Below are 17,010 nucleotides of genomic sequence, written 5' to 3' on the forward strand. Positions count from 1 at the left end.
CCTATTATCTTCTTAGTCCGCAGATAATACCTCAGTAACGTGAGACATTCGTTCAACAAGTATGTATTTAGCACATCATTTGAGAGGCCCTGGGACAGATACGGGGATGAAGGCATGTCTCCTGCCTTCATGGAGCTGACATTCCATGAAGATGGACGCGGCTTGGTGAGTGAGCAGCCCTGACAAGTAGATCAAGCCCAACCGAAGGCTGGGTCTCTTTACTTAAGGTAGCTGGGGAAACTCAGCTCTCTGATCTAGAAACCTCACCACTAACCTGCCTACTCCCCATGGTCTTCAAGTCTTACTCATGTCCCCCATAAACTTTTAGAATTACTCTTAGGACATTTAGTTCCCAAAACCCAGGCATTCTCCCAACACTTTCTCTCCTCCACTGTCATGAATGGAGGCTCTGAGGGCTGCTGAGAAATATGGAGGCAGTTAGTAATCCACCTCTCAGAAGAAGAAAAAGACTGAGCAGGGCTTGCCTTGGAAATGGTGCTGAAAGTAGTTTAAGTAGGAGAAGAATAAACAGACTGCACATGTGTGTGAACAACAGCTTCAGGGAAAAAAGCTAAATATAATTCAGAATGTGAGTACAATGTCAGCACAGGAAAATGTCAACATATATATGTGTAACATAAATACAAGAATTTTCACAAAAGAAAAAAATTCAGGATTCCTAATAGTATTACTTCAGATAAAAACCTCACTTATTAAAAAAAAACAAAAAAACCTCACTTATAATGAGTCTAAGTCACTGTTATAAAAAGCTATCTACACAACATACCTGACATACAAAAAGCATATAATTTTAAACAAAAATCACAAAACACTGTGTTGTGGCACATACAGTTAATGATATAAAAATCTGGAATTATATGACAAAAGTCTTGAGAAAGAGAGGTTTGTACCTCCTCTTGAAAATGGTCTTACCCACTGTTAAGAAAAATTGGGAATACTAGATATAATACAAAGGAATAACTTTACATCCTTTCAATGTCATATTGGACCATTTCCTCACAGACTCACCTAAAGAGTATTTAATTCTATATGAACTACTAAATGTCAGATTTTACTATTTATTACAGATTAGGATTAGACTTTGTTAAGTTACATGTTAAGTTGTAGATCTTTTCTGCTCAGCAGAAATACAAATGGCTCTACAGTTACGGTTTTATTGCTTTGTTGGACATTAACTATTTATGTACCAACACAGTGATAGTAATCCAACATTTTTTCTTGAATTCCTATTTACACTCAGTCTCTTGAATCTTCTTTCAACTAGCTTTACCATTCTTCTGATTTCTTCTTTAATTAATTCAATACATCTTTCATATGTGTTTATTCTGTATTTGAATTTAAGTCATGGTTTTTTGCTTCTGAAAAATTTACTTTCGACATTACTACGTACAAAGTACAATTTGAGCTTCACATCAATGGGGAAGCGACATTTCTTTTTTTTTAAATTCTACTTATTTATTTGACAGATAGAGAGATCACATGTAGGCAGAGCAGCAGGCAAGGGGGGGGGAGCAGGGTCCCCAAAGCAGGGTTCAATCCCCAGACCCTGAGATCATGACCTGAGCCGAAAGCAGACACTTAACCCACTGAGCCACTCAGGTGCCCCTGGGAAAACAACATTTCAATTTCAATTTCAACTTCAGCCATCTCCAATAACATTCAAGGCTAATTTATTTTCACTATTCCACAAAGAACACTATCAATGCAAATACATTCTCACAAAAGAAAAGTTCAAATGATTCATACCACTATTTCTTTACATTGAAACTAACTTATGAAGATTTGATGAGAGTAGGCCATTAAGGAAAGTAATTGAACTCAATATTTATTTGTTTAGAAACACTAAAGTAAACATCTAAAGTAATATTCATGTTTTAATTAATGGAATCACACTTAAGCCCCTCTTTGTCACTTTTCAGAAAAAGAATATTTGGTACACAAATGAAATGCATAGATAGGAAAGGTAGACGTATTAGAAAACTGACTTTAAGAAAAGCTAGAAATCAGAAGTTAACAAAATTTGTTACGGTAAAAGACCTATAGTCCAAAGATGTAGGAGGAGACATGTTACTTGACTGAAAGAATTATGTTTCTAATGGTAAATCTGTTCATTAGTCGGCTTATAACTGAGGTTATATTTTTAATGACTGAATTACTATAGATATTAATAACGTGGCCCTGTCAAGCCCTGTTCACCACAGGGAGGACATAAACTCTCATTTTCTAGTAACTAGTTGCAAATTGTTCTGACACATTTATCCCCCTCCAGCTACTCCCCGTCTAAACCATTTTTTGTAAAAGATTTTATTTATTTATTTGAGAGAGAGACAGCAAGAGCAGGGGTGGGGCAGAGGGAGAAGCAGACGCCGACTCCCGGCAATCAAGGAGCCTGACATGGGGCTTGATCCCAGGACCCCGAGATTATGACCTGAGCCAAAGACAGACGCTCAACTGACTGAGCCACCCAAGTGCCCCTTCTGAACCATCTTAAATAGTGTTTTATTACAGTGTAGCTTAGAGGTTAAGACAACCAGTCTGTGTGGGTTCACATCTTCCCTCTACCTTGGGCAAGCGTATGAGTTTCCGGTTATTGATGTAACAAATGACCACAAACTTGGTCCCATGCAACAACACAAATTTATTATCTTCTAGTTTGGGAATTCTGAAGTCCTAAAATCAAGGTGCTGGCAGGAGCTGCTTTCTTTCTGAAGTCTCTGGAAGATAATCCTTTTCCTCCTCTTTCCTAGCTTTTACAAACCATCCACACTCCTTGGTTCATGACTCCTTTCTTCATGTACAAGACTCCCATCATAGCATCTTCAACTCCCCCACCTTGTTTCTGCTCTCCTTCCCTGACTGAGGAATACTCACCCCCCTCTCATAAAGAGCCTTGTGATCACACTGGGCCCATCTGCATAATCCAGGCAACTTTCCCTATCGCAAGATCCTTAATTTAATCAAACCTGGAAGTACCTCTGTCATATAAGGTAACAAGAGTCATATAAGGTAACCGAGCATTACTCCTTCTAAGACACAAAGTACTTAACCCCTTTGCCTATTTCCTCTCTGTAACATGGGATGAATAATAGTATATTCTTCATAGGATTAATGTAGGAATGTATTTCTGTATAATTTTTGGAAGACTGGCCAGCAGATAACTACAACTCAAGGAACATTAACTACTACTAATGCTAACGCTATTATTTCCTGTTAGAACACTGGGCAGGCAAAGAGGCACAGGAAAAAGAGTTTAATAGATACATCTGGTGTATTTATTTTAAAGAGTAAACTCTTTAAAAAATAATGAATTTCTGAAGAGCACGAGAAGTGCTCAATTATCAATGTCATGGGCCAGGCTATGCAGCAAGAATGATTTTGAGCCATCTGTGGGTTCTGTGGCTTTTTCTGTCTGTCAACTAAGGCCTGAGCTGACTCACCATGGCGATTGTCAGTGACCTGAATCCTCCTCGGTGAATACCTCCGTCTCAAATCTCCTCTTTTACAGCAGGCAACAGGGAAACGAGAGGCTCACAAAGACTGCAGACCCCATTCTCCTATCAGCAACCCCAGGAAAGAGGGAGAGACTGCTTTATTTGCATGATTCAGAAATACAATCTCCTGTGGAATGAAGAGTTTTCCCATACAAAATATTTAAATTTCTTTCAGGGAGTTGTGTCCTAAGTGGCATTGCTGAAATGTGTGTTCTCTGCTCCTTTCTGTAAGCATGTATGTATGGCGAGCTCCCTGTCAACAGTGGAAGGCACAGGAATGCATAAACCCAAAGCACCGTTTTTTCTGTCAAGGAGCTTCCATTCTAATGGAAAGATGCACATCCCCGAGATGGGATTTTTCACGCCAGCGCTTGGATCTTTGCTTTCTGCCTTGGTGCTGGGTCTGAATGATTTCTAGCAGGTACAGGAGTCGATCCACTCAGCCTCAGAGAAAGATGTCAACTAAATTGCAGATGTGCCCCTCTGTGCAGCAAATAGTTCCCCTACCTCTGAAGATTTCACATAAACGCAGTCCTCGTTGTGATATCTACCACTTGACTTGGTATCCCTCCCTCACATCTACATCCTACCGCTGCTCCAGAAGTTTGAGACTGCAAAATGGGAGGTTGCTATCTGAAAAACTGATGCACTCCCCCTCTTGCCTAAGTGGATGACTAAGTAACAGTAATGGCAGATGAGCCGAGGACAGCGTGGGGATTATCTGACCAGAAGGACAAGGTTATAGAAACCTCTCCCCTGGAAATGAGTAACCTCATTGCAGGCTGAACTGTACCACAAACAATGAGCATGTTTATCTGCACTGGAGACGGTATGTGCAGAAAATTGTGGAGGTGGCGGCGGCTTGCCCCTGCAAGGTGTTTTGTGGGGAGAAATTGGTTCTGTGAATTCAACTGTGAATCATCGCATCACTGATGAGGTCAGTTGGCTAAGAAACGTGGAAGAGACAAATTGGAATAGAAAATGCATGAGCTGGAAAACAAATCCTTGAAAAACATAAAACTGACTTTATTAAAGGTCACGAAAGAGTTCCTGAAAAAGACACGAGTGACTTCTATTAATTCTGTGGAAAGCACCCCAAAAATATAAAGACAGAAAACCTGCTCTAAGTGGAGAAAGAACAATGGACCTAAACTCTTTTGTGCTAAACATGAAGTTGGTCTCCAGTACTGAGCACGTCGCTTCTTTATCTGAAAATTACTACCTGTGAATTTCTAAACAAACAGATGTCCAATTTTGACTTCTAAGAAACATAAATCAGACTGAGTCACCGTTAAACTATTACATGGTGAAATATGAAAGCAAGAGCAGGATGTATTGGTACTTGAGATCTGCAAATTACTGAACTGGGTTTTGAAGAGATGGCAAGGAGAGACCAAGCACTTGTGAAATCAACAGGAAATGGGTTGTACTATTTTTTGCATAGTAGCATCAAGGAGCACAGAATGATTTAAGGGACTCTTAAGTTTTAAACCAACCAAAATTAATACAATAAAAAGGAAGAAGATACGGGATTCAAGGGCAGCACCTAACCACAGAGAAAAGGTGACTTTACTATCACAGTTTTAAATAGACTGGATTAAGATCAGTGATAACACTCTAGGAGATTATAGGAACAAACAAGATCACTGCCACTTAAGTACCCGTCTAAATTAACCTTTTCAATAGGTTTGAAATGGGTAACATCTCCCACATCAAGGACCCCTGACTGTGTTACTGGCGGACAGAAGCTGTATTTCTGTTTCTCATATTTGTAAATTTTGTAATGAATGCCACAGAAGTCACTTAAATGCTGAGTCTCAATTTCCTTATTTGGAATACACAGAGAAAAGTTCCAATTTCTCATACCACACAAAAAGCTATGGGTTTCAAGTGCAAGTATCAAAAAACCTCATTTATTATATATTTTGTATGCCATTATTATCATTTTAATAATAACTAACATTCAAAATCTCCTATGGTCATCTCACAGTTCTTTAATCAACTGCTCCTGTAGAAGTGTAATACATCTGGGGCGTTTTTTCTTTTATTCATTTTTCAGTTTTTATCATGGCTAACTGGATGTTCTTCTTAGTTTGTCCACACAGCAAATAGTTCCTGAACGTTTACTGTGCCAAGTCCTACAGTAGGAGCTGGTATTACAATAGTGAACACATTCTGTCCTCACGGATCCCCCAGTCTGAAGGAAAAGAAAGATATCCAGCAACTCATCCCACGTGGACAGATATATTTACAAACTCTACTTGGAGCATGAAGGAAAAGTGCCTGGTTGTACAGCAACTGTGCACAGGGAGATCTAAATTAGGCTTTGATTGGGGACAATATGTTTGAGGAAATGAAACTTACTCTGAGTGGATGCCCACCTTTGTAAATGTCTAGGGTCAGGAAGGAAGGAGGAGGTGTGGGGAAGCGGGTGTATGAGTCTGGGAGAGGGAGAGGAGAGGTGTGAGGAAGGAGACTGGCTAGGGCGGGGTGGAGGTGGCATGAGAGGTCCACAGATCACCTGACCCTGTGAAAGCCTGCTTCCAGGTTTTGTTGGGATGGAGCCATTTTGGTTTTGTCCTTCACCGTAGGACGTAACAACTGGTCCTCAGATTGGTCTTTGCTCATAACGCAATGACCTCTGGCTTTTCAGTTAAAAGCCCAAGATGTTTAATGAGTCCCTCTAGGTTGGCAGGACTGATTCTTTCTTTTTCCAGAGGGGTTCCTCTAGGTACTAGGTAGATGCTGACGTCTTTGGCACCTGACCTCTCCCATCCTGCTTTTGCCTGGGCTCCTTGGTATCTCAGGTTGGGCATGTGAGGTTTTCGCATCAGCCAAGGACTGAGGGGAAATTTCTATGCAGGAGTTGAGACAAGGCCCTCCCTCTCTGAACCCCTCCTTTTCAGGATTCCGCCCCAATTTCTAGCCACTCTGGCAACCTTGAACTCTGAACTCTGTCTCCTCAGTCCTGTAAAATCTGGCTACTTTCTGTTTACACATTATGATGTCTGTAAACTAGGATATGTTTTTAGGAAAAGCTCAGTTAAATGTGGATCTGAGTTTACTTTCCTTCTTTCCAGAATCAAATCTTATCAATTTCCAGCCTGTTTCTTACTTGAACTTCAGAGCCCAGAAGGTTTTTTTTTTTTAAATGCATATTTTGTATCCAGTGATTACAACTTCAACACGATAGCCCAATAAAAACAACTCTGCTAGGAGTGGTACTGAAAAGCACATCATCTTTTTTGGGAACGTTTTAAATCACTGTCTTGGTTTTTTAATTTATTTAGGATTGTGAAGTGGGAATATGCTAATTCTATTATCCCCTTTTTATTTATTACCAGGAATATACCTTCAAAGAGAAATTCTCCCTCATCTTCTACTTGGTTACCTTGAAGTACAGATCACACAGGAAAAGTAGGATAAATTCTTCATGTTTCCCTTCATTTATTAATTTTCAAAATAATGAGTTGGTTCCCTCATATCTCTCATAGGTAACCAATTAGATTTTCATTTTTTAGTACTGTCATGAGCCCATTCACTCAAAACTATTTAATATGTTGCAAAACTGCAGTTACTGACGCCATCATATTTCCATTTTGGGTCAGTGAGAGCCTGCTCAGTTTTTCAAACTAGTATCTACTGATGTAAGTTGCTCCAGCTTTTAATAGCTTTTCCGTTATAAAATGCGTATTTTTATTTCTTTTAAGTTGACATGAGTTTCATAATTGTTGATTTGCTTCCATTTGTTACATAGAATCCATCATTTTCTTTTAAACAGCCTGGATTTAAGCAAATAAACACAATAGTTTCTATGCAATATGTAGTTCCTCTATTTCTATAGCTCTTTTCTCTTCGGATCTTCTCAGTTGTCCCTGTGCTCTGTGTCTGACCTTCCACAGGCTGCACATGCCACCAGGTTGGTGAGAAAAGCCCTCCAGAGGCTCACAGCCCCCGCCCTCCTCATTCATTCATCCACCGAGAAAACTTGTACCCAAGAAGGAACATCTGACTATCATACAGTATCACGTGCACCTAGTATGACCACCGGGAGCAGAACGGCTGTTCTGGGAAGAGGTCAAAGTGTCCTCTGCTCCAAAAGTGACGTGTCAGAGAAATGGTCGGAGACAGTGATTTCTCTGCTGAGAAGTGACAAGTACACTTCTCCTTCTCTCATTACTCAGGAAACAACTTCCAAGTTTTCTGACATAAAAGTAGAACATGCTCTTGCGACAAGTACAAGACTTGTCTCGGTAGAGAGATGAAGGCTACACATGCGGTGATTGCCCTGGGTACTGCGCAAAAATCCTAGGTCTAGAAAAATAATGAAATCACGGCATGTTGGAGAAATGGAAATGGTTCAGGACGGCTGGACAGCTGGAGGCTGTTGAGGATGAGGGAAGAAGCTCACGGAGAACAAAATAAGGATGTTTACCCAAGAACTAGGGAAGAGGAACTTGGGATTTACACAAAGGACAACTGTCGCAGTGGTTCATCCACAGTTAGAGAATACCCTCTCCTGAGGCGTCACCCCCACCCCCTCCAGACATCTCCCACAGTCACTTCCGCTCCATTTTGTTTCCCTTCCCTGCTTCTGTTTACCAGTGTTTTCCTTCCTTCGGGACATTTCGTAGAGTAGTATTTCTATACCAGCAAGCATTTTCTCTCCTTTTTCCTTCTTCCACAAGTTATTTCCTTACCCACATCTCTTGTCTAGCTCTATAAACATGTTCACGGCTGCTATGGCCAAGACATCTGAAATTTATACTTTCTCTTTGAACCCATAAAATTTAGCTTCTCCTTCTCTCATTACTCAGGAAACAACTTCCAAGTTTTCTGACATAAAAGTAGAACATGCTCTTTGATATGGATTTTCCATTCACTTGATGTTCCTTCATAACAAGTTACGGCCCTAACTCACCCAGACAGAGGGTAATAAAATTATGTGTGGCCCTCACAATAGCCACTGTCCCTGCAATATTCATTCGAGCAGCTTGCACCTGTAACTTCCGTGAACACAGGCAGGAGGCCCCGGTATCGGCATAAAAATGCATGTTATCTGAAAAACGGGGTAAAGGGCCCCCCTTAATTATCATAGAAATGCATCTCTCCTTTTCAACGACATGAGTAGTTGCCCAAAGCCAGCACTTTTTACTTTAATTCTTAACAGCACTGCAGTAAGTGGGGAGTCATGATTTAATAACAACGATATTCACATTATTCAATGGTGGATATTCAATTATCCACCTTCGACTGAGAGCATTTACAGTTCCAACCTTCTGTATTCCCCAGGCTGGCCCTCAAGGAGTCAACAGTGGAATTAATGATCCCCCCAGTGCCCTCTCAGAGCTCTTCACTCTCCACTGGCCCTCCCAGCATGGCGCCACTTTCCAGATGCTTGTTCTACTCTGATAAGTCAGGGACCCTCCCATGCAATCACTAAGCTCTCTTAATTCAACATCCCCGGTACATTTGAGTCTGATTTGAGACAAAAGAACCCTCTCTCCTGATTGCTGGCCCTCTGGTTTGAGGCCCCACTGTCACTGCACACGTGAGATTGGAAGCCTCCCAACCGAGCTGCTGCCTCCAGTGTGTGCGCCCTTACTTTCAGCCTGAGTGACCGCTCTCAAATATAAACCACTCCTACCAGCAATTCTCAGCTCTGTGCTTGATCAATGTATGCCCACCCCCCTCCAGGCTCCCATGTGAAAATATCTGCATTTTAGTTTCAAACCTCTTGCTATAAACATTCTTGTATTAATCTCAATTCATCAACCACTCCATTCCTCACTTCCTACATTCAGGCCACAATATTTTACATTGAGTTTGTATAATTTTTATGACTTTGCCTCTTCTGACCCCTGGGGTCAAACTCCTCGTGTTAGTTTCTGTAAATGTCTGTTTTTACATGTACACATGCACCCCCCCCAAACCCCACAGCTCCCTTTCTCTCACTGACATTAATAAGCAAGTTGAGAGCCAGCTCTGTAGGGTCCCCATGGACCCCTGTGACAGCTGTCATACATGGTGGTCTTGCAGGTTACCTTGGCAACATATACATTGCTTTTTTTGGCTTTTATTGTACAGTACTATAAATTTTGTTTTGAGTTTTATAATTTTGTAGCATTTTAGATAATGTTGCATTTGTGCTTTCTTGCGCAGAGTTGAAGAACTATATTGAACAAACCTAGGGTTAAGATGCAAAAAATATTATACATAACAGTAATTCCCAATTATTGAAATACAAGTCAAAACCACAATGAGATACCACCTTACACTAGTCAGAATGGCTAAAATTAACAAGTCAGGAAACGACAGATGCTGGCGAGGATGCGGAGAAAGGGGAACCCTCCTACACTGTTGGTGGGAATGCAAGCTGGTACAGCCACTCTGGAAAACAGCATGGAGGTTCCTCAAAAAGTTGAAAATACAGCTACCCTACAACCCAGCAACTGCACTACTGGGTATTTACCCTAAAGATACAAATGTAGTGATCTGAAGCATATGCACTTGAATGTTTATAGCAGCAATGTTCACAATAGCCAAACTATGGAAAGAACCTAGATGTCCATCAACTCATGGATAAAGAAGATGTGGTATACACACACACACATGCACACACACACACACACACACACACACACTGGAATACTATGCAGCCATCAAAAGAAAAGAAATCTTGCCATTTGTGATGATGTGGATGTAACTAGAGGGTATTATGCTGAGCGAAATTAGTTAGTCAGAGAAAGACAACTATCATATGATCTCCCTGATATGAGGAATCTGAGAAGCAGGGTAGGGGTTTGGGGGGTAGGGGAGGAAAAAATGAAACAGGATGGGATCGGGAGGGAGAAAAACCATAAGAGACTCTTAATCTCACAAAACAAACTGAGGGTTGCTGGGGGAGGAGAGGAGGGAGAGGGTGGTTGGGTTATGGACATTGGGGAGGGTATGTGCTATGGTGAGTGCTGTGAAGTGTGTAAGCCTGGCGATTCACAGACTGTACCCCTGGGGCTAATAATACATTATATATTTATAAAAAAGTAAAAATAAAAATAAAATAAAAGGGAAAAAGATAAAGCAATTCCCAATTGTTAAGAAATATACATTATTAAAATTTATCCCTATACCCAATAGCTAGTAGAGTTCTCTTTCAGCAAGTGTCAATAAGTACTTAAAAGGCAAGTGCATGTATGATTCATAGAGCCGTCAAGAGCACAGGCTTTAGAAAGTAATGGATGTGAATTTAAATCTTAGAACTAAAACAGGCAGTCTGTGTAATGCTGGACAGAGTTCTTGATTTCTCTAAGGTTCACTCTCCCCCACGTCAGGAGACTTGAGCAGCCTGGTATACACCACTCTTGAATGAGTGGCTCAGGCAAAGCCCAGGAAAGAGTCACATTAACTTGGTGCAAGCAACGTGGACGCGCAGGCCAGCAGGGGCATGCAGTCCTCCAGGCCTTCCCAAGAGGCTCAATGAGCTCCCAGCATGGACAGGTGTCCTGCCACACTGTCCCAGCACAGAGACCTGGACCACTCCCCAATACCACTTCTCCTTTTTATAAGGATTGTAGGAGAATGGCCTTGTGTATCTGAAGAAAATCCAAGCTGATCTTGGATCTGGGCTACTCAGGGGAGTTGCAGATGAAATTCTACAGCTGTGTTCGTGGGTGGAGTATACCTGTGGCCCTTCCTTCTGAGGACAAGGATTGCTCATTCAGCAAACAACTCTGGTCCTCTCCTCTTGCCCCTGCATAAAATGGTAATATTCATGCCCCTACTTCACTGTGTTATTAGGACTCGAATCCAAAAATGCCTAAAAATACCTGATACATATTAACTATTTCATAAATGATGGTTTAGTAAATGCATGCTTTAGTAAATTCATATTCTGCAAGGCTGATACCATGAACAGGTGGAGAAGAGAAGTGTAACCCAAGAATTAAAGACCATTTGATCAAAGACCCTCCCTTAAGGCACTCACACCCAACCCATCTTGAGGTTATTTTAGGTTACCTATGAGAATACTTCTCCATTGTTTATATGTTTTTCTCTTATCCTAAATTATACAACAGAGTCCCATCATACCCTTTAACCGTAGGTGTTTACATTTGAATTAAAGTCTGGTTGGCCCTCGGGACTGCTCCTTCAGTGGTGGGGCAGCGAGAAGAGGAAGCTGATTAAATGTGCGGACGATGCCTCACTGCAAGGGACAGCGACTGAAGGGGGCAGGAAGAAGACTGTTCCTCGGGAATGCAGATCAGTGAAAGTGGATGGAGATCTGAGTCACCGTGGAGCACATGTCGGAGAGAAAGCAAAGGAACCCATTCCTCAGCAGTCACGTCCATGGGGCCATCACGAGGGTACTTTTGTTGTGGAAAAACAGTATCAATAGTCTTGTTCAACTGATGTTGAGTTGACATCCCAGACTGAGGGTGGATTAAGTGGGGGAAATGGCCTCATATTTCTAAGACTCTCTTAGATGTGTGATTTTTAGGATTAAGTTAGAATGCCTATAAAAACCCTACCTGACAGAGAGTAAGTGCTCAAGAACCGTTAGCTATGTTTACACTGCAATAAATGAATATTTTGCAAGGCGCATGCTCCGAGTAAGGAGAGAATGCAACTAGAAATACAAAGCACTGGAAATTTGTTGTGCTAATTATCCACCGTGTAGCATGGGCTTTGCTAAATTCTATGATCCAAAGACAAGAAGACAGACTGTCCAGGTTCTGTGTTCCAGAACTGCACTTTGGGGTGGGATATGTTTTTAAAAGATGATCTTATTCAAATGGATCGGTGCAAAGGAGGCGCTAACCCATGATAGAAGCGGCTACGCTGAAGCGGTGAGGCCAAGAGACTGAACGGGCGGACAGTGAGAATTGGGCTGCCCATGGCTCCTCTCTGGGATTTAACAGCTGGACGGAGCCTGAGCTTGCCGTTGGGCTCTGGAGTCGGGCAGACCTGGCTGCAAACCCAGCTCTGTCACTTCCCATCTTGAGCAAGCCATCTGCCCTGAGCTTTTAGCCACTGTGTTTGCAAAATCAGAGAACGTAGTAGTTATCCTAAAACATGTATCCAGACTTCTAAAAAAAATTATAAACTACCTGTTAATAGAATGTTAGACATATAATAAGCACTCAAGAAAACATTGCTATCTCCAGCATTAAAAAATTAATGCTATTGGGGGATGCCTGAGTAGCTCAGTCAGTTAAGTGTCTGTCTTTGGCTCAGGTCAGGATCCCAGGGGACTGGGATCAAGCCCCACAACAGACTTTCTACTCAGCGGGGAGTCTGCTTCTCCCCCTCCCTCTCCCTCTGCATTTGCCTCTTTCTCTCTCAAATAAATAAATAAAATCCTTTAAAAATTACACTATTAATATTAGTCTTACTGCCATCATCATCAGTATTATTATTATTACTATTGATATTCGTACTGTGATCACTATTCCATAGGCCCTGGCAGGAACAAAGGCTGGTCAGCTGACCGTTGATGTCGGGAGGGGGGCGGTTTGAGGTGCTGGGAACATCACCAACCAGCGTAAGGAGACCGGCAGCCTGTGCACCGTGGTCTGTCTGAGGTTGCCTGTCCCCGGCATGACATGCCTTCCCTTCCTGCAAATAAAGTGAACCAGCACCTAACTTGACTTACATCAAGAAGTGATAAAATGTGTGTGAAAAAAAGCTTTCATGGCTAAAAAAGAAAGGTTCACTAGAGGAAGAATGATAGAGAAGAACCAAACAGTCCTGGGCTCTTCTCCAGATTCTTCTGTGTGTTAGGCGTGAGATGCTAGGCGAATGACGGAATCTCTCCGAACCTCAGACTGCTCATCTGATAATTGTAGATCATATTAACTAACTCATTTTTCCATAATAAAGGAGCATCTAACAGGATGGTGCGGCTTGAGGTAGGCTATCAATAACTCTTAGGCCCTGCCCCACAAAAAGATATAATAAAACGCTTCATTAAGAGGAGACTAAGGGAAATCTGTGGTTTCTATCATTTTTTTATGTGAAAGTATTTCAAACACATTTTATATTTTGGCAGAGGTCTTTACCTTTTCTATGAATTTATGCTGAAGGGACAGCACGTTTATAAGTGAGTGATGTGGTGTATTATTTTTAGGCTGGAGAGACAAACATTCTTTCAAATACTGACATTTGACTGGTCATACTAAATGGAACACTGTACCTTTTATTAAATTCAGGATGCCTAAGTGAAACATCATCAAATATAGTCCATGGCGGGGAAACTCTTAATATTTGAAAGTCAGGGTCTAGCTAATAATATTAGATTTGGGAAAACGGACTCACACATGTCTATAAACAGGTACTTGTGTCTGTTTATCTCGGTATGGATCGATCTATCTATAAAATGCTTCCATATCTGATTTAAAATATAAAGCCAAATGCTAAAGTCAATATTGCCATGTATGGGCACAAAAAAAGCTTACCGCAAAAATCATTCCTGTTTTTCTCTTTACATAGCTATAAAGTCCATTTCAGCATACAGGTTGGCTTTCAAAACATCTCCTCTGAAACCTATGCGGGGGCATTGGATAAACAAACACTTACTGTATGCACATCCGAACACCTCGATCCGCATTCCGATTCTGCCCCTGGGGTTCCACTCTAAAGGGATGAAGCGCAGAAATCGGGCTTTGATAGAAGGCTGGAGTCTATAGTACACAACACTGTCAGCATTTGCATTTCCTGAAAAGCCCTAAAAGAAAAGGGAAGGAAGGAAATCAATGCATCTGGAGAATATCTGTTTCACCCCGTGACCTCGAATGTCAATGAACAATGCCTAACGTGCTTTTTCCTGTAAAAATGGCTACCTGCTTCAAGAAAATCATATTTCCAGTTACACGGTAAAGCCCCCCCATCCACAGAAGGTATGATTGCCCAGGCTTCTCTTTATATTGAGAGTAGCTGAAATTCCACCTTCCCCATTAAACCAGCTTTCAACCATTTCAACCTTTCAACCTCAGTAAACTTGTTTCTATAAAGTTCAGATTAAACTTAAAAGGTATTAACATTGTGAACAGCACCCAAAAAATTTGAGAAAGTCTTCTTCCAGTGTTCGAAAAGTAGGGTCTGATGCAGCAAAGAAGTTGCCTGTATCACCAATGAATGATAAAACTTAGGACGTTTCTGTTGTTTCATTTTCTCCTCTTACTACCATATACAAGAGTATCGCCCAGCACTCCATTCAGAACACTCTGGAACAGACCGTTCAACTTCACCGAGCTGCCAGATACGCACATTAAGAATTGCTACACGTCAAAGTTATTTAATAAAAAAAATAATAAAACCAAAGCACCTGTATTTAAAAAAATGGTTAAGTGAGATTGGAAGCAATAATAATTTGGAAAGACCTACAATTAGACTTACAGACTCTAGAATCTGAAAGCTAGAAAGACCTTGAGAATGGTGCTAAGCTAGCACAAAGTGCAGATGAGGAAATTAAAGGTCCAAGAGGTAGAAAACAAGGGCATCTGGGTGGTTCAGTTGGTTAAGCATCTGCCTTCAGCTCAAGTCCTGATCCCAGGACCCTGGGATCAAGCCCCGCCGACTCCCTGCTCAGCAGGAAGCCTCTCCTCCCGCTCAAATAAATAAATAAAATCTTTAAAGAAAAAAAAAAAAAAGATATAAAATAACCTTCTGGCATTTGTAAAGCTATGTAAGGTGAGACCCAGAGCTACCTTCCTTCTGCCATAGCGGGGTACATCTGCCTAACCCGCAGAGCTCCCCTGCAAAACTGACACAGGACAGCGCCTAGCATCAGAGCAGCCCTGTTTACACCTTCATGCCCAAGGGTAAGGCTTCCGAGGGGAAAATGTTAGAGGGAAGAAGAAGTTGTTCTCAATGATTCGTACGTTTTATCTCTTCTTCTCCTTCTCTGCTATCCATCCTCCCTTCCTCTTACTTCTTTTTCTCCTTTTCCTTCTCCTCCTCCCCCTTGTTGTGTCCCCACGCCCCCCTTCTGTAACAATCGGCATATGCCAGAACAAAAAAGCAATCTATTCAGGCTCTCGGTAGGTCTGCTGACCAAGGCTGGGCCAGCGCATGAGGTCAGCCTCAGGGACCCTGCACAAGGTGAAGGTGAACACGTCAGGAACACCAGTACACAGAAGTCCGCTCATTTTCCTACTTCTCTTTCTAGTTTACAAATAATCCCTTTACCAGCATTTACTGAAACATTTTTTTTATTTGTCTTTTTTTTTTAATTTTTTATTTTTTATAAACATATATTTTTATCCCCAGGGGTACAGGTCTGTGAATCACCAGGTTTACACACTTCACAGCACTCACCCAAACACATACCCTCCCCAATGTCCATAATCCCACCCTTGGGAGAAGGGGGTGAAACATTTTTTTTAAATGTTGGGTGTTTCATAGTCAAATTGATTTTATTTGACTCCCCTTACCAATCAGTTCTCTACCTGCTGCCCTCCCCCACCCTCACCAATACCCCAGGCAGCCAGCTCTCAGGCTCACGTACCACAGGCCTTCCGTGACGGTACTTCCAAATGATATCCCAAATCGGGGCCTCTGTCTCCATCTCAGCTAGGACTACCCAGTTGCACAAAGCATTACCTCTCCTGAACTGCCTCAGTGACCTGCTCCTCACCATTTTGGTTCTCCTGCTCCCCGTCGCCATAACCATCCGCAGGCCCCATCTCTCCTCCTCTGAGCAGTCAGGGATATCTTTAAGGGCAAAGCAAACGGTGTCACCCACACCCACTTAGAACAAAATCCAAGCTCCTTATCAAACACACAGTCTTTGACAACACCTCCTTATGCTTTCACCACACCGTACCCCCCGGAACAACCAGGCTCGGTCCTGCTCGGGGCCTTCACAGCTGCTGTGCGGACTACTCCGAAAGTTCTCTGTACAGCCAGTCCCCTTGACATCTCAGGACTTGGTCAAAATATGACCACCTAAGTCAGACCCTTTCTGATCACAGTTTCAAAAGTGGTGCCCCTGGCGTACCCCTGCATCTGACCTTCCTGTTTTGTCTTGTTCATATTACTCATTATTTGGGGTCTTCTTTTCTTTGACTACCTTGTTTGTTGATCTCATCCCACTAGAAGACCGGCTCCATTAAAGCATGGACCTGCAGTGGCCTCCATCCACAGTACCCAGAACAGGACTTGGCTCGAAGTGGTTCACAATAAAAAATTTGTCAGATGTGTACATTTGGGAAAGACTGTGCTAAAAACAAAATAAAATTCAACAAGTTTCTCGATTACAGACCCTCTCAGAGCATGTCAATCGTGAATGTGCGTATAGCTTTGTATCTCCTGTGACCAAGACAGTCATCCTATTAGACCCACAATCCTACCTGTTTCCTAGAACACAAATAGGAGAACACTGTTTAAATCCACAGATATTTTTAACTCTGATAACCAGACCCTTCTAAAAAGCCCCATTCCCTCCACTAGTCAAAATTTTAAACTCTGGGCACTGGTGTGTGTGTGTGTGTGTGTGTGT

At 41.9% G+C, this 17,010-nt stretch overlaps 1 protein-coding gene across 3 annotated transcripts in view; it reads right to left on the reverse strand.

The window, feature by feature from the left end:
• CNTNAP4 (contactin associated protein family member 4) overlaps window positions 1-17,010 on the reverse strand; it is a 238,891-nt gene that overhangs the window by 94,794 nt on the left and 127,087 nt on the right. For all 3 annotated transcript variants that reach the window (XM_082712185.1, XM_082712184.1, XM_082712186.1), the window contains exon 4: window positions 14,088-14,235. In XM_082712185.1, coding sequence (XP_082568311.1) covers window positions 14,088-14,235 — 148 coding nt within the window. The remainder of the gene's footprint in view (window positions 1-14,087; window positions 14,236-17,010) is intronic.

The sequence above is a fragment of the Mustela nivalis genome, assembly GCF_964662115.1.
Source record: "Mustela nivalis genome assembly, chromosome: 18".
Taxonomy (NCBI): domain Eukaryota; kingdom Metazoa; phylum Chordata; class Mammalia; order Carnivora; family Mustelidae; genus Mustela; species Mustela nivalis.